This window comes from Phyllosticta capitalensis (assembly GCF_038381095.1).
Source record: "Phyllosticta capitalensis strain CBS 128856 chromosome Unknown BKA78scaffold_6, whole genome shotgun sequence".
In the NCBI taxonomy this organism is placed as follows: Eukaryota; Fungi; Ascomycota; class Dothideomycetes; order Botryosphaeriales; family Phyllostictaceae; genus Phyllosticta; species Phyllosticta capitalensis.
The window spans coordinates 1,862,591-1,878,771 of NW_027117444.1; the positions used below are offsets into that span (position 1 = coordinate 1,862,591).

At 55.2% G+C, this 16,181-nt stretch overlaps 8 protein-coding genes across 8 annotated transcripts; 6 read left to right on the forward strand and 2 right to left on the reverse strand.

The window, feature by feature from the left end:
* Nucleotides 1–44: 44 nt before the first annotated feature.
* On the forward strand, nucleotides 45–1,401 carry BKA78DRAFT_154367 (Sin3 associated polypeptide p18-domain-containing protein). The gene is made up of 3 exons (XM_066882997.1): nucleotides 45–1,172; nucleotides 1,238–1,335; nucleotides 1,385–1,401. The coding sequence occupies exon 1, from the start codon at nucleotides 228–230 to the stop codon at nucleotides 1,053–1,055; it is 828 nt and encodes a 275-aa protein (XP_066743637.1). The 5' UTR covers nucleotides 45–227; the 3' UTR covers nucleotides 1,056–1,172; nucleotides 1,238–1,335; nucleotides 1,385–1,401.
* A 232-nt stretch (nucleotides 1,402–1,633) lies between these two features.
* BKA78DRAFT_353828 (zinc-binding dehydrogenase) lies at nucleotides 1,634–2,913 on the forward strand (the record flags this gene model as incomplete). Its single annotated transcript, XM_066891621.1, has 3 exons — nucleotides 1,634–1,780; nucleotides 1,851–1,911; nucleotides 1,973–2,913. 3 exons carry the CDS (start codon nucleotides 1,634–1,636, stop codon nucleotides 2,911–2,913), a joined length of 1,149 nt encoding a protein of 382 aa, XP_066743638.1.
* Nucleotides 2,914–3,946: 1,033 nt separating this feature from the next.
* On the reverse strand, nucleotides 3,947–5,461 carry BKA78DRAFT_353829 (uncharacterized protein; the record flags this gene model as incomplete). The annotated part of the gene is made up of 2 exons (XM_066891622.1): nucleotides 3,947–4,747; nucleotides 5,267–5,461. The coding sequence occupies 2 exons, from the start codon at nucleotides 5,459–5,461 to the stop codon at nucleotides 3,947–3,949; spliced, it is 996 nt and encodes a 331-aa protein (XP_066743639.1).
* A 795-nt stretch (nucleotides 5,462–6,256) lies between these two features.
* Nucleotides 6,257–6,966, forward strand: BKA78DRAFT_154387 (uncharacterized protein). Its single transcript, XM_066882998.1, has one exon. The coding sequence runs from the start codon at nucleotides 6,382–6,384 to the stop codon at nucleotides 6,895–6,897; it is 516 nt and encodes a 171-aa protein (XP_066743640.1). The 5' UTR covers nucleotides 6,257–6,381; the 3' UTR covers nucleotides 6,898–6,966.
* Nucleotides 6,967–7,411: 445 nt separating this feature from the next.
* BKA78DRAFT_317258 (3-isopropylmalate dehydrogenase Leu2A) lies at nucleotides 7,412–9,212 on the forward strand. The gene is made up of 7 exons (XM_066888695.1): nucleotides 7,412–7,509; nucleotides 7,561–7,580; nucleotides 7,633–7,653; nucleotides 7,705–7,773; nucleotides 7,826–7,921; nucleotides 7,978–8,605; nucleotides 8,658–9,212. The coding sequence occupies exons 1-7, from the start codon at nucleotides 7,479–7,481 to the stop codon at nucleotides 8,891–8,893; spliced, it is 1,101 nt and encodes a 366-aa protein (XP_066743641.1). The 5' UTR covers nucleotides 7,412–7,478; the 3' UTR covers nucleotides 8,894–9,212.
* Nucleotides 9,213–9,731: 519 nt separating this feature from the next.
* On the reverse strand, nucleotides 9,732–12,063 carry BKA78DRAFT_252043 (Sec63 Brl domain-containing protein; the record flags this gene model as incomplete). The annotated part of the gene is made up of 5 exons (XM_066884701.1): nucleotides 9,732–9,886; nucleotides 9,969–10,886; nucleotides 10,944–11,616; nucleotides 11,666–11,977; nucleotides 12,034–12,063. The coding sequence occupies 5 exons, from the start codon at nucleotides 12,061–12,063 to the stop codon at nucleotides 9,732–9,734; spliced, it is 2,088 nt and encodes a 695-aa protein (XP_066743642.1).
* Nucleotides 12,064–13,003: 940 nt separating this feature from the next.
* On the forward strand, nucleotides 13,004–13,587 carry BKA78DRAFT_332068 (40S ribosomal protein uS13; the record flags this gene model as incomplete). Its single annotated transcript, XM_066889939.1, has 3 exons — nucleotides 13,004–13,007; nucleotides 13,062–13,227; nucleotides 13,290–13,587. The coding sequence occupies 3 exons, from the start codon at nucleotides 13,004–13,006 to the stop codon at nucleotides 13,585–13,587; spliced, it is 468 nt and encodes a 155-aa protein (XP_066743643.1).
* A 943-nt stretch (nucleotides 13,588–14,530) lies between these two features.
* On the forward strand, nucleotides 14,531–14,932 carry BKA78DRAFT_353833 (uncharacterized protein; the record flags this gene model as incomplete). The annotated part of the gene is made up of 1 exon (XM_066891623.1): nucleotides 14,531–14,932. One exon carries the CDS (start codon nucleotides 14,531–14,533, stop codon nucleotides 14,930–14,932), a length of 402 nt encoding a protein of 133 aa, XP_066743644.1.
* Nucleotides 14,933–16,181: the final 1,249 nt, after the last annotated feature.

The following is a 16,181-nucleotide window of genomic DNA, read 5'->3' on the forward strand; positions in this document are numbered from 1 at the left end:
TAGCTACGTCTGCCCGCGCCGCGTCGCGCGATGATGCCCTCTTTTTCCAACAACATCACCAGCCATTGTACATCAAATCGCGCGTCGTTCCCTAACCATCTACTCGACGTCTTCGTGCTTAGACATCCTGCCGTCACCACCCAATGCGCTAGTCTCAACCTCTCGCTGCGCGAACCTCATCCCCGCTCAACATCAAACCGAATCGAGAGTCTGCTACTTCCGGAACGATGGCGACGACCACAGCGGCCGCTAAGATCGACCGTCAAACGACGACGCCCTTCCTTCTCAAACTGTTCTATCGCCAGAGCGCTTTCCATCGTCTCGACGAATTCAGCCCTTACGCGAACAGCCCTCCTCCGCCTCACCTGCAAATCTACACTTGGCCGTCATGTACCTTGCGCGAACTGACGCATTTGCTCGTCACCGCTCTACCCTCACTCCTTCCCTCGCCGGCCATCGGAACGCGCCTCTCGTTCCGCCTCATATTCCCCGACACCAAAGGCGCTGCGATGGCCATGTCTGGAGGCGGCGGACGCGGCGCAGATAACGGTAACGTTCCGCCGGGACGGTATCTGAGCAAGGAGCTGGGAAGCGTCATCATTGGAGGCGGAGGCCCTGGTGTTGAAGAGGACGACGTTGCGCCGCCAGCGAACCCTCGCGCCGCCGCGGCAGCAGCGCTCGATCGACTCGAAGGCGACGCGGACAAGACCCTGGCTGACGCGCGCTTCGTCATTGGCGACTACGTATCATGCTGTATCCTCCCTCCCGGACCGGATGGAAGCGTCGCGACGGGCCCGCCACCAGTGCCCGCGAGCAGGGGATATGGTCCGCCGCCTTCACGGGAGTATGGTGGAAGAGGACCAGGAGGCAGGGAGAACGGGTTCGGGGACAGGTATGGAGGTGGTGGTGGATATGGCCGCAGGGGCGGCGGGCCAAGATACGATGGGGGCAGGATGGGAGGAGGTGTCCCTATGGGCGAGTGGAGGAGAGGCGAGATTCCCAGAGGCGAACCAGCGCCGTATGGAAGGGGACGCGGACGCCCGAGACCGTATTGAGCTCGATGCGACACGTCATTGCGTTAGACGGAGAGGAGGTTGGTGCAGACAAAAAGTGAGCTCTTTTGGTTCCTATATCCAGATTTGCATGCAGGGCGTTATTGGGGCAAGCAGCGGGTATGGGGCCTGCCATTACCATCGGTTCGACTTTACATTCCGAATTAATATTTACCCCCTGACAGGAGAAATCAAACAATCGATTCGAGCATTGTATTCGAAGAACATCTTCGCGAATGTCAACCCTGCTTCTGGATCATCACTGTTGCCGAGGAAAAGTCTTGTCAGGTTTCCTGTGGGATTTGAAGCTGACTTGCTAATGGCCCAAGCAGAGAAAGATGTCCGAATCCAGGCACATCTGGCCGACGGCGCGGAGAGCGGGCATCCCCGCACTTGCTCCACGCGCGAACAGAGCCGCAGATAAGGCTCAACCCCACTACCGCATCGCATGCCACCGGCCGCAGCGAACGACTTCTCAAAATGCCTCGCAGCAAAAGAACGCCGCTAGACTTGTCTAAAGACGCGCGCCAAGGCTTCCAAAGTGTCCAATTGCGCATACTAGTCGACGACGGGATTAAATAATGAAGACGCAAGCTCTCGTCTCGCGAGGGCCGTTCTCCGAGGGCAAATGGGCCATTGAAGACGTGACGCTTAGGGAACCCAGAGAGAATGAAGTCGTCGTCGAAATTGTGGCATCTGGGATTTGCCATACCGACCTCCACTGCGGTGTAAGTGCAGTACCTCATTCTAGAACAGAGATATCTCCAATATGACCCGCATCACTGACGACCTTACTAGGACACAAGAGACGACAAAGGTGTTCCCGCAGTCTTTTACCCCCGTGTCCTTGGGCATGAAGGTACGTCCGTCAAAAATAGAAGAATGACCCCTGAGAACCACCGCTCACCACCTCTTCACAGGATCCGGATATGTGACTCAGGTCGGGAGTGCCGTCACGAGTGTTCGCCCAGGAGACGCCGTGCTCCTCTCATTCACCTACTGCGGCACCTGTCACGTCTGCCAGACTGGACCACCATCGCACTGCACGCGCTTTTTCGAAGTCAACTTTGTCGGCGAGCCCGTCTTCTCCCCTGCCGGCGGCGACTCCAGCAGCAGCAACAGCATCCATGGCCGCTTCTTCGGCCAATCGAGCTTCGCAAAGCACACCGTTGTATCTTCCAAAAGCGTCGTCAACGTCTCGCCACTCAACCTCTCGCGCGCCGACCTCCAGCTGCTGGCGCCGCTGGGCTGCGGCCTGCAAACCGGCAGCGGCACCGTCACCAACGTCGCGCAAGCCGGGCCGGGCGACAGCATCGCGATTCTGGGCATGGGCGGCGTGGGACTGGCTGCCGTCATGGCCGCCAAACTGCGCGGCTGCGAAGCCATCGTGGGCATTGATCGCGTGCCTTCGCGCCTCGCGCTCGCGAAATCCCTGGGCGCCACACACACCATCGACACGAGCGGCATGTCGCCGGAGCAAGTCTCGGCGGCGATACGTGAAGCGTCTCCCGGCGGCCTGGGCGTCACCGTCGCCATCGACACGTCGGCGTCGCCCGCGCTCGTCGCCGCGCTGCTCGACGGCACGCGCTACATGGGCAGCGTGATTCAGGTCGGCACGGGCATGCCCGAGGCGCGACTGAGCCTGCACATGCAGTCGTTTATGGTCAGCGGCAAGACGTACCGCGGCGCGGTGCAGGGACACTGCCGGACGGGCGAGTCGGTCCCGCAGATGGTCAAGTGGTGGCGCGAGGGCGTCTTTCCCGTCGAGAAGCTCGTCCGGTTTTGGGATGTCAAGGACTTTGAGAAGGCTGTGGCGGAGATGGGTAAGGGTGAGGTTGTGAAGCCGATTTTGGTGTGGTGAGTGGGATCTGAGGGTTGATGTGTCGCGCGCGTTTGTCTTTACGACTGGGGCGGACACGGGGAGAAAAATCAGAGACAGGGACATGGTACTCTAGAGGAGACAGTTGGGGAATCACTCACTGATTATATGTGAGATATGGCGGATGAATGGGAAAGGGGTCAGTAAGCAATGTGCCAATATGTACCAGGAAGGAGCATTTCAACTCACGAGAGGACGATGAGGAGGCATTGAACGTCTGCCTGTTCGTAGAGATACTGCTCAGTCTCAACAATTGCGCCAAATTGCTAATATAGGACGGCTAGAAGGAGCCCATTTGCAGTGTGATTCTGGTTATAGGATCAACTCCACCACCAAAAGAAAGCCCTAAAAAGACTTCCGACTTTCTTGACTCTTCTCTGGCATTTCCTCGCATCCCCTTCCCAAAATGACACATCTGCACTTTCTGCCAATTCAATTTTTCTCGCTTGATTATTCTGTTCCACGGGAACCTGCCCGACGGACTGACTTGCATGTAGCGCAGTGTACTAGGATCTACAATCAAAGTTCATGTACAGACACCTAATTCGAAAAAGGAAAAACCAAATCAGAAGCAAGTGTTGACGAAAGCGCAAGAAATCATGATACATATGTGCGTACCAACATGATGCCGTAACAAAAAAGCGAGAGTGGGTATCAAAGACGACAAGAAAAAAAAACAAGAATGACCAAGTTTGCGCTCAAACCTCTAGCCCGGTTCCAACAATCATCAGCCCAAGATGGATCAAGATACATACCCAGCACCAACTCCCTCGATGCCGTATGCGCACAGCTCCGTCGCTGTACAATGCTTATATACGTCCATGCTTCCTATCCCCTTTCCCCGCCTCTATCGCGCCGCCGCTTAGTTGCCTAACCTAGCCCGTCCTGGATCTACGCGCTCTATTTCGATCATGCAAGGACTGAAAAGCGAAAGAATGCAAGACAGAAGCAAGAAAGTATGAACAGGTGGAGAGACTAGCTTGCAAAACAAGATCAAAAACCTACTGCAGAAACGTCAAGTGACAGGCTGCACATTCAACGCCCCCGGACTGCGGCTACCACGCTGCTCGAGAGAGTCATCTTGGCCGCGCCAATACTCGTAGTATTGACTGTGACCATGACCAGGGTGACTCTGGCTGTCGTCGTAGGAGACCCTTGGGCTGCCGCCATTGCGGCCATGATGGCGCTCGCGGTCTTCGGCGTCGTCGGCCGACAGGCTGGAAACGCGGCCGCTGCCGCCGTCAAAGGCCTCCTGGATCGGCGAGACGGAGGGGGCGCGCCCGGTGCTGCTTTCGGTGGCTAGGTGCTCGAAGAAGTTGCGGTTGTGCGCGAGGTGGTTGGCGGAGTCGCGGTCGCGGTCACCGTGTTGGTGAGGATAGGGGACGGAGGATCTGGGCGTCGCACTTGGCGAGGGTATCCGAGTCCGCGGTGAATTTGCTGGTGGCGCGAGGAGGAAAAGGTCGCGCTGCTGCTGTTGAAAGACTGATGTGCGAGGCGTGGGCACGCTGATGTCGCTAACTGTGCCGCCTTCGGACTGTGCGTATGCCGTTGTGGCCTGGCTCTCGTACGCCATAGCACTGCTGCCGAAATGGAGCGACGTCGGCCGCCTGCGACTTGGACTGCGCTCTTGTTGAGGACCGAGAATGCTACTTTGAATGCTTATGTTGGACTCGCCGCCAAAACCAGTGCCGATAAAGGCAAGCTCTTGGGAGCGTCGTGAAGGCCGTATTTGGGTTTCTGATTGAGCAAGGTCGAGGCCATAGAGTGAGGCTCGGTCGGTGAGAGCGCGCTCAGGGATGAGAGAACTGCTTGGGCGCTTGCAATGACAGTCAGGGTCGCAGCTGCAGAGAAGCGGCCTCGCTACAAGTGACCGTGGACGTCTAAGTTCTGACATATCTTGAGGGAAGATATTATGGCAGGCAGGTCCCATTGGAGTGCTCCTGAGAAATATCGATTGGAATCCCTCATCCTCGATTCCGTGCCGTGTTTCCTCTGGAGCACTTTGACAGCGCGTGTGTTTGATCGTGGCTGATCGCGAAACTGCTGCGGGAGCAGGCTTTCGAATTTTTGCCCTCTCCACTTTTGGGCCATCTCGGAGGATGGGTGTTGCGGCTTGCTCTTGAACAGTGATTGCAGGGTTCTCGTTGGTGGACTTTCGTGGCTTTTGTTCCCGCTTCAGGTTTCCCTCTCCACGCAGTAAGCTGATGGCTTTTCGTAGCCTCGTCTTCATCTTTCCTTTTACTTTTGATTCTTTTGTCTCCCTCCCGTCCCTTGGTTGGACATGAGATTGGCTTGTGCTCGATCTAACTCCTTTCCGAATTGACAGCGTGGGTACTTGACCGCGCGAAGTTTGCCTGCTGTTATTTTCCGTGGCTCCATCCAGGTCCATGGGCTGAATAGACCCTCTCCTGGCTAGTTGACTGGAATCCAGAGCCTCGGGAATCGTAAACTTGCGCATAGGCTGAACGCGAGTAGGATGGTCTTGCAGAGATTTTGGGGGACCAGTGCTGGCAAGCACCGGGCCATCCATTGCGCTGATAGCATGCCACTGGTCTATGAATGGATCCTGAAAGCTTTCTCGATCCCCAGACTCTGTTTGAGCAATGATGTGTGCGGGGCTCAGCTTCACCATTTGGTGAGAAACCAGAGTTATCTGCTTGGAGTCTCCGCTTAGGCCGAACCACTTGTGGCCGCACTTCTGGCATCGTACTCCGTTCCAAACTCCGGGTAGACGGGAAAGTCTCAGGACCATCTTATTATGCCATTGGTGACAACGGGGGCAACTTCCGCGAAAATCCGCGTCCCAGGTTCCAGATGGTAGGCTTGCGACAGAAAGTCCGTCAAATGCGAGAGGTGTGCTTGCTTGTTCGACATTCAACTGTGGAAGGGATTGATTTCTAGCGGTGCGGTCCATGATGGATTTGGCGTAGGAAAAGTCCAAGAGAAAGAGAGGGAGAGAGGAAGGAGAGAACAAGAGAAGTTGCTGGGAAGGCGACAGCAATGAAGGTCTTCCCAAAGAGGTCAGCAAAAATCAAAGACTGGGCTTTTTGCGCGCATGCTAGCAAAACAGCTGAGAGAGAAATGAAGAGGCATGGATGTAAATCTTGAACATGATAGTGGGGAAGAAGCACGCGCGCAAGACTATGACGAAGGAGAAATGTATAAATAATGCATGCGTCGACTGCCCCCACGGGCAGTGAGGCTCTCTCCAAGGCAGCCTTGCAACCCGCTTCGGTCCGGGGCTGGGTGTGGCACTGCCAAAACGAGAGCCTCAGAAAAGGCAGACAGATTCGCACCGCCACGACTCATGCAGTGAGAAAGACGTCGATTTCTTGTTGCCTGCATCGCAAACACATGTAATCCATGGATCTTTGACGCAGGTCAGTTTTGCCGGAGTAAGTTTCTTTCAAACGCCTGTTAGGCTGCAAAGGAACGGCCCATGATTAGCACATGAACAACATAAAAAATGACCGCCTGGTCGCATTCGGGGGGATTTCAGAGACTCCCGATCCCCCGCAGCCCACGGCGGTGCGCCACACTTTCTTCCGCTCTCGTGAGCTGCGTCAAGGCGGCTATTACCAAGGGCCGCACCGCTCGGCCGGCGCCTGGATGACGGTCGACAAAACTCGGGCCTCGAACGTAAGGGCTAATTTTGAGCCTGAGACCCCAACAGACGTAGATCACAAAGGTCTCGATCTTGGTTCATGCTGGAATTCATCATCGGTCCAACTTGGACAGAGCTGTCCATTGTCTGCTTTGAGAATTGGAGCGGATACACATCCGCAGATGGGGGCTGGAATGGCTGCTTTTTTAAGAGCCATTACATCATGGCACATTTGCGACTTGACGAGTCCCTTGAACATGGGAGCACTCACTGGAAAGCAGCTTCGGGGCTTTGAATGGCTGACCTCAGAAGAAGTGATGAGATCATCCGAGCGAATAGAAAGAACAAGGAATCAATATTGACCGCCAGAGGTGTGGGAAGCCTCGGTATGGTCTGGTAGAAGCAACGTTGACAGAGGCGGTGCGCAAGATGCTCAGCGGCGAGGCTGGGGCCAAATGATTCGGTCTGACCTCAGCAACGACTATTTGTGGCCAGCCCTACCACCAAAGAACGACCATTCCAGGTGGGTCTCGGTTGTATCATTGTAGTGATTGTGCCTGGTTCGTAACATGATGTTTTTGCGGAGGAAAACGTGGGAGAGACGTCCAGGTAGAGTGCGCGGGCCGCGGATTTTGGCTTCGCTCGAAACTGGGGTCTGAATATGTCCATCGTCCAGGCTTCGGCCGACTTGTACCGATGGACAGGCACAGATGCAGGCGACGTGTCGGAAACATCACGACAATGGGAGTCGATGGGGGGATGAGAGAGATGATGGAGAGATGCGTGAGAGGCTCCAACCTGCCGAACCCCGCAACGCCGAGACCGCGTGCTCCTCTCATGCCGCTCGCCGACTTCGGAGTGTCCCTCTCTCTCCCCACCTCGTCTTGTCACAATATTTCGGATACACCACATCTCCAACTCTACACCACCACAGACTGCCAAAATGCCTTCGTTCAACATTGTTGTCTTTGCCGGTGAGTCGCGTACACGCCTTGTCAAGAAAGCCCAACTAACATAGTCCAAAGGTGACCACTGCGGTCCCGAAGTAAGCTCTTTGCGTCTCCGCACCTTATTTACAAATGCTAATTGTTCTATAGGTCACCACCGAGGCCCTCAAGGTACCATTGGACTCACGATAGGACATCAGATGCTCTTGCTCATACGACCAGATCCTCAAAACCATCCAGCAGGCCAAGCCGGAAATCCAATTCAACTTCAACGACCAGCTGCTTGGAGGTGTAAGACATTGAGCTCCCAAATTTGCGCCAGCCCTGGCTAACCCAAACGCAGGCCTCAATTGATGCCACTGGCAGCCCTCTGACCGACGAGGCTCTCGCGGCCGCCAAATCCGCAGACGCCGTCTTCCTTGGAGCCATTGGTGGACCCGTGAGTTCCGCGCGACCTCTGGGCATATAGTACAGGTGGGCTGATCAAGCGTACAGAAATGGGGCACAGGCAAGGTTCGTCCGGAGCAGGGTATCCTCAAGCTCCGCAAGGAGATGGGCACCTTTGGCAACCTCCGCCCCTGCTTTTTCGCGTCCGAGTCCCTCGTCGAAATCTCGCCGCTCAAGGCTTCCGTTGCTGCCGGCACCAACTTCAACATCATCCGTGAACTGACGGGTGGCATCTACTTCGGCGACCGCAAGGAGGACGACGGCAGCGGATTTGCCATGGACACGGAGCCCTACTCGCGCGCCGAGATCGAGCGCGTCACCCGGTTAGCCGCCAACCTGGCGCTGCAGGAGAACCCGCCGGCGCCCGTCTGGAGTCTTGACAAGGCCAACGTCCTGGCGACCAGCCGTCTGTGGAGGAAGGTCTTTACTGAGGTCATGGAGAAGGAGTTCCCGCAGCTCAAGTTTGGCCACCATCTCATCGACTCGGCCGCCATGTTGATGGTCAAGAACCCCAAGGCCCTCAACGGCGTCGTCGTCACCAGCAACCTCTTTGGCGACATCATCTCCGACGAGGCCAGCGTCATCCCCGGCAGCTTGGGTCTCCTTCCCAGCGCCAGTGTCGGCGCCATCCCCGATGGCAAGACCAAGGTCAACGGCATCTACGAGCCCATCCACGGTAAGGGATCCCGCAACAATCACCGCATAGCGACACCACTGACATATCATAGGCTCTGCCCCCGACATTTCCGGCAAGGGCATCGTCAACCCCATCGCCTCCATCCTCTCCATCAGCATGATGCTCAAGTACTCGCTGTGCCTGCCCGAGCTGGCCAAGGTGGTCGACGCGGCCGTCAAGACCGTCATCGACAAGAACATCCGCACCCCCGACATTGGCGGCTCCAACTCGACCTCGGAGGTCGGTGACGCCGTCGCTGCCGAGCTGGCCCAGCTTCTTAAGCAATAAGCTCTGATCTTTCTTGGTCCGTTTTTGTGAAGGCAAATGGGACTTGTCGATGAAGTTTCGGGGATCTTTTGATTTTTTCTGGGAGGGTACAAAAGTCGTCTCTAGCGTCTTGTTTACGAGAGGTGGGCCGTGGTGGTGGCGGTATGAAGCACGAAGCGAGCAGAGAGGGCTCATGATGTTATGAACACCAGCCGGACTGGTTGGAGATCTAGGTCTACCTAAATATGTTGTGTTCATCACGACAAATGACAGAGGCTCGAATTGAGTCGATTCCGGGCTCTCGAACCAAAAGACTGAAGGTAGTAAACGTACTCTGACGAACTCTCATCCTCTGTTGCATTGCGATTAAGTCATGTCTGTGTGGCGGTCTCAACGGAATAGAAGACTGTGCACATCATGTTTCCATAAGGATGCTTCACTCAGAGAGATCCGGGCAAACAGACAGACAGGAGAGGGGTAACTCCGCCCTCTTTCAACTACGTATCTACAAAACCGTAGACCGACCCACCACGTCTGGCAAATAACGAGAAAAAGGGTTTATAACAAAGAAAAGAGAAGAAGAAGAAGAAGAAGAGAGCCCTTCTTTACCACCGCAAACGCCTGATAATGCTCATTCCATACACTCGTACAAGGAGGTGCTTTCTTTCGCCTTTCCTTTTCCCATTTCCGTCTCTCAAAGCCAGCTAGTCCCGAAAAAGAGAAGGAAGCAAGCGACGACGACAACGGGTTACATCAACACTGACTGACCAACAACGGCTGAGCGCACACACCACCATGCTTGCCATGCATCATGCTAGTACAAGGCGGGGAGGTGAAAAGTTGAAACTAGAAAAGACGTCTACTCCTCGTCCGTGTCCGTCTCCGTGTCCGTTTCGCTCGTGTCCGTCTCGTCCTCGTCCGTCTCGCTCTCGTCCGAGTCGTCGACGGCAGCGGCGGGCTTGCGCTTCTTGGTCTCGCCGCCCTTGAGCGCGTTCATCTGGCCTGCTAGAGAATCTGCGAATGAATGTCAGAATGGCTGTTTTCGCGCGCGAGTGTGTGCGTGGGAAGGAATAATTAGGGCGTGGTGAAGTCTTACCCTCTTCCGGCTCGCTGATCTCTTCCTCCTCCTCAATCTCGGCGGCCTTGGTCGCTTCATCCACACTCAGCGTCACGTCCATCTTGGTGTCCATGCCCACGTAGCTGTCGCACACCATGAACATGGTGAAGCGGTACTGGCCGGCTTGCGGCGGCGCGCCGAATTGCATCTTGAGCGTTTGGACATTGTAGGTGGGGTTGCCTGACTCGTCGAAAAGGGGCTTGTCGAACTTGGTGAAGGTGAAGGGCGGGACGACAATCTTGCCCTGCCTGTTGTCGCCGAGGAAGATGTGCCATCTGGGAGAGTGGTCGCGAGCGAGGTACGGCGCGTGGGCAAGAGGGGGCTGGCCAGCGATCTCGGCCTTCTTGGCCTCCTCAGCCTCGACACCCTTCTTTCGGCCATGCAGGGCATCCAGGTCGCCTTCCTTGGGGTCGATATCCGCAAGATCCTTCTCGGTAAGCTCCGGCACGTTGGTGGCGCCAGGGGGAATGATGCGGGCCTTGATGACGAATTGAACCAAACTGCCGGGAGTAATGAACTTTTCGCCGACAACCTTGAAGAATGCCCTGTCCACACGGAGGAATGGAAGCTGCGTGGCAACCTTCTCTGCCGCAGTGAATTGACTGTCGTTGAGAAGACCAGATCCAATTGAGCGCTTGCGCCTCTCCTGCACCGCCAGAGCCATGTACTCTTGAACACTCATATGGGATCTTGCGCTGGATCCCTCAATCGAGCGGACCACAGCAGGAGTGAAGTGGGGAAGTTGCAGCAGCGGCGATGAGCCAGGCGCTATGGCTTGGATCAAACACTGTGATGAACGGTAAGAAGCCAGAATGGGAACAATGTTGCCATACGCAAGCGCGATTGCAAGCAAGGACTCGTTCAGGGCGAGAGCAATTGGTGCAGCCTCGTATTTTTCTAGACCTCATTAGCGCTTTGTCTTTGCTGGAAGAGGAGATGGAGGTTGAAGCATACCGGCGTTGAGCGTTGCATCACCCAGGTCTGCCCGTCCAAGGTACGCCCATAGCAGAGCCAATGCTTTGCGGCGCGCGCCTTCGTCCAGATTCTCCAAGTATTCCCGATCCTTGATTGACAGACCTCCAGCAAGCGGCGAAAGCTCACCCTCCTTGAAGATGCTCGACTCGATTTTTGAAAGACCCGATTCGGCTTTGTTGCCCTTGAGCGCCTCTTCAAACTCGGTGCCAGTGCTAAGCGCGTGCAAGATGCTTCCAGGGGTCATTTCCGGCTTGTATTCCTTGAAGATCTTGCCAGCGCTGGAAACCAGGACCTTTTCTTTCGTAACACGCTGGGTTCCATACCACCACTTGCCAACCAGGTAGGGAAGCACAACTCCCAAAACAATACCGTAGGCGAGCAAGACGTATTTTCCGTTTCCTTCGGTAACGATCCACTTTGGCAGGGCGATGCCGATGCTGAAACTCTGTTTGCCGTCCGGGTGGCCGTATTGCAGGTAGTTGTTGCGGATCTCCTCGTCGGTGAGCGTCTTGAAAGCCTTGGTGACTTCGACCCAGTGGTCATTGATAGACTCGACTGTAAGGTTCCTTTCGGGGTCGGGTTGTATCTTGTCGGGGTGAAGAGTGAGAGAGAGCTTGCGGTAGTGGGACTTGATTTGCTTCTCGTTGGCAGACTGCGAACATTAGTAACTGTCTTTCCGGTGAACTTATGCGCAAACATACCCGCGAGACACCGAGAACATCATAAGGATCCCATATCTTGGGAACAGTCCGCGCAGTGACGACCATGAGGTAAACCATCCACGCCATCACGGCCCAGCCGCCGACAGCAAGTATAATTCTTCCAAGTCTGCGCTCTTTCCTCCATAGCTTCCTCCGCTGCGCATCGATAAGGTCCGCATTCTCTGGTGCGTAGTCCGACTTTATTCTCGGCGCAGTGTTCTCAAGCTCCTTGCCGCGAGTGAGGAGGGAGATGGTGATCGGAATGGTAACTAGGCCAGTGATCGTTGTGACGAAGTAGGGGAAGAATTGTCCCTGGATATAGAGTCATTTGCCATTCACTTGCAGAGGCTGCGCGCCTTTATTCGTACCTGCTCGTCGTACGTGTAGTCGGTAGACATGGTGGACCGTGAATGTCCCAGCGGGACGCCGCGAACTTTCTGAGATCCTCGGGCTTGTGGAGATTTGGTGGCAACGTTGCGCTGGTAGACCTAGGGATGGCTCAAAAAGTTCAGAAGGCCTTTGCCTCAACGGTTGGCATCGTTTGTCGCGAAGGAGCAGGGTAGCGGGAAAGCTGCGCTTTCATTGCACCAAATGAACAGGTGTCTTGCGCGCCGCGGGCCGCAGCGGTGGAAGTCTGTGCTGACTCAGCCACCAGCATGGCCGCGCTGAGAACGTCCGACGGACTCTTTAAAGCAAAAGTCGTAACACATGAAAAAAAAAAAAAAAAAAGTTGACTGCATTCGCGTATCAAATTTCTATCTCATTAAGTATGCAAATGTCAGTATTCAAGTCTCATAGATTTGTAGAAGTGGTAAATGCCCAAGTAATGCAATGTTGTAGACCGCGAGCGTTCAGACCTCTTCAGTGTAAAGACCGCCGGGCCATCAAAGCTATCTACCAATGATTTTACGTATTATAGTCTTGATTTTACGGACACGAGTTCTTCCAAGCAGTAATTGAAAGGTTCTTTTGAGAGCAAAGTGCACGGGATTTTCAATAGTAAAATGCCAAGAAAATGGTCCGCAGACGACAAGTGTGAATCTTGCGGACAAAGAGCCATGTTAATGAACAAACAACGCAAAATTCTTGGATTTGGCGTTTCTATTGTCGCGCACATGCGGAAAGAGTCTCGACATTCTGTCTGTCGACGGGGAGAAATGGTGTTGCGACTGCCTTTTGGTAGTCGCCGGCTCAAAATGGCTTAGCGCGGCTGGGGCGAAACTTCGGAAAAAAGGCGAAGGCGCCCACACTGCCAAAAAGCCCTCGACCTACACACCTCGCGTCCGCGACATCGACGACAGCTCCAACGGACGAACGACCCACGACAAGTTGCCCATCATGTGTATGTATTGCGGCGTCTCCATCGCAATGGCGCCTCGCTGACAATCCGATACAGCGCTCGTCTCCGGAGAGAAGAGCAACTTCCAGTACATTCTGCGTCTGCTCAACACCAACGTTGATGGCAAGCAGAAGATCATGTACGCCCTGACCAAGATCAAGGGTGTTGGTCGCCGCTACTCCAACTTGGTCTGCAAGAAGGCCGACGTCGACCTCAACAAGCGGTAATTCACACGGAGCGCCCGGATCGACGACGAGAGCGCGAGGGACTAACGTCAAAACACAGTGCCGGCGAGCTCACCACCGAAGAGCTCGAGCGTATCGTCACGATCCTCCAGAACCCTACGCAGTACAAGATCCCCACGTGGTTCCTCAACAGGCAACGCGACATCATCGACGGCAAGGATGGCCAGGTTCTCGCAAACGGCGTCGACTCCAAGCTCCGTGAGGACCTTGAGCGCTTGAAGAAGATCCGCTCCCACCGTGGTCTCCGTCACTACTGGGGCCTTCGCGTCCGTGGACAGCACACCAAGACGACCGGCCGCAGGGGCCGTACCGTCGGTGTCTCCAAGAAGAAGGGTTAGTGGTGTGCTGGATCTCCCGGGGTTTTGGGCGAGTGCGTGGGTCTCTGGTGGGGATTTGCTATGTCTTTACGGAGCATGGCTACAACGGTTTTGTCGGGTCTGCAATGTTCCTACGACCAAAAATGAGAGCTGGTCAGTCGTTTAAAAATCGGCTGGAAACGTACCATGCACGGCGTGCAGAATCTCTCAAAAAATCACATTTCACAAGTTACCCATCTGTGCGCTCTACTTTGCGATTTTCCCAGAGTCAAACGGCCATCTCTTGTCAATCTCAGATTTACCGAGTCCTGCAGGGTACCTACTTTTGACTTTCAAATAGAATCACGGCTCGGCTTCCAGAGGCCGCAGAAGTGGCCCAGGGCGCTTGGCCTCTGGGAATCGCAGCACCACGTCACCCCCTGGTCCGGCGTCAATATACAGTGCAGTGTGCATTCAAGAGGCGGCGACCACGACCTCCATCCCAACAACAATTTAACGATGCAGGCTTACCGCTCCCCGATACCGCGACTCTAGTGATTGGTTTGCCAGAGTGTTTGACCGTCTTACGCCCCTCTTCAAAATTTCATGGCTGCATGCGTCGGGTCTGCTGTTTGCTGGCTCACCTGTGCATGGTCTGTTTCGGTATGTCCATCGCCTGAGACACAGGATGCAGTGACAATAAGTAAGGTGCAGCTGCCCGTTGGGCTCTCGTTTGCATCTTCAGACAGGCTCTCCTCGTACCACTTCAGCATCTTCACTTCATACATGTAATCTTTTGCACTCGAGCGTCATGCTTCCACTGCATCCAAGGAGACTTGGCGCACGCAAGTCGCGGTCCCAAATCTTTCGGCCGTTGTCTCCAGTGTTGGACGCTGTGTCACGGCTTTTGAGGCCGTCGTCCGCACAATCGCAGCTGTCATCAACTGCACCGACTGCTTCGACCAACGGCAGAATCAACAACCAAATGGACCGGGACATTATGCCAGTGCCGACGGCACCCCTCCCTCCGGAAACCCCTTACGACCACGTCGTTCCTTCCAGCCCGGCGCCGTCGACGTGCGGCTCTTCGACTTCCTCTGGCTCCATCCTCAACTTTACTCCAGACCTGGCAGCGTCAAAGCGACGCCGACTCCAACGCCTCAGAAACTTCGAGGACGGTCACGTTCCCCCACCAGCACCATTCGCCCCGGAGCCACGCACAGTCTTGGAAAAGATTGTCCTCCAGTTGTTTGACGAGCAAAGAATGGACTGGATGATGATTGCCGAGCCTTTGCAGAGAGTCTACGGTCTTGAGGTGACCAGTGCCGGCGTCCTCTTCATTTTACAACAGCACGGAAGGGTCCAGAGGACCATGTGGTGGGATTAGAGGGAGGGCCCTCCACGATCTGGACCGGGACCTTTCAACGGCATTGCCTGGTGGCGAATTGAATCACCAGCTACCACTCGAGCCACGAATCTGGCCGCCTGCATCTCCCAAGCGGAGGAGGTGCAGGAGCACGCCTTGGGAAAAGTTTTGATGATGAGCCATTGGATGGCCATGCGGGAAGAGGGTTCATTCGCCCTCATCCATTCAGGTCCCGCACCTGCTTTGCTTTACGACGACACGACACTGCGCGATTGGATCGTTTCCCATTTTTTGGTTGTCAGGAACGGACTGACTTTGGACTTTTTTGGATTGCCTTCATTTGCTTGCCATCTGTTTGCTTGTTGTTTGTTCGCTTGCATGACGGCGCAGATTTGACTGGAGCTTGATCGACCACGACAGTTGAAGAGCCATCGTTTGTTGGGTGGGTACCTCTGCTTTGCTTCGCTCGTTTTGCAACTCCCACATGTGGGCGCCCCGGGCTTTTTCGGTAGCTTTCCTAGCTTGCCTCCTCCACCTTGCTGCAGACAGCAACAACGATGTTACGATTATGGACCCTCGCTAAGAGGGAAGCGCTGCCATTGATCCTCTCTCTTCTTGCTGCTCCCGTTGAATTGACCGTTGGGCAGCGAGATTGACTGTTTGAAAATCTGGAGCTTCCCAATCAGACGCACACCGCTTGCATTCACGAGCCGCTGCAGAGTGTCGTGGTCGTCGGATTTTGAATGCCATGCTGGCGGACCCCAGAGCATCCATCCAGGGTCCGCGGACCGACGCAGCAGGGGTGTGCAGCTGGGACGGATGCTGCTTCACTGACAACTGAGCTGTCAAGATTCGCAAGTCGATGGGGGCTGAACGCAGTGGAGTCTTTGTCGTTTCTAGAATGGGACTAGAGAGACTAAGGTGCCGTTGATGCGGCCATGGCGAAGTCGCGAAGTACTGGCTGATCGACGCTGTCTAGCATCACCACGCTGCCGGCGAAATTTCCCAAAACGTCAAGAAGACGTTCACCGTGCGCCAATCGAGCTCGATGCCGCAATTACTGGAGCTTCGGAGGGATTAATTGTGCTCCACTTGGGTACTGCTGGCTGGCTGCACGCATCTCGTGTGCATTCAGAGGTGCAAAATAAGCCGAAGTGGGCAGAGTGCGGTCCGAAATAGCCACATGCGGAGCAGGAGAGCATGGTGTCGTGGTCTCTCCAACCGTGTCCGCGTGCTAGTGGTTGACATCTGCCTGCAGGTTGACCCCAGA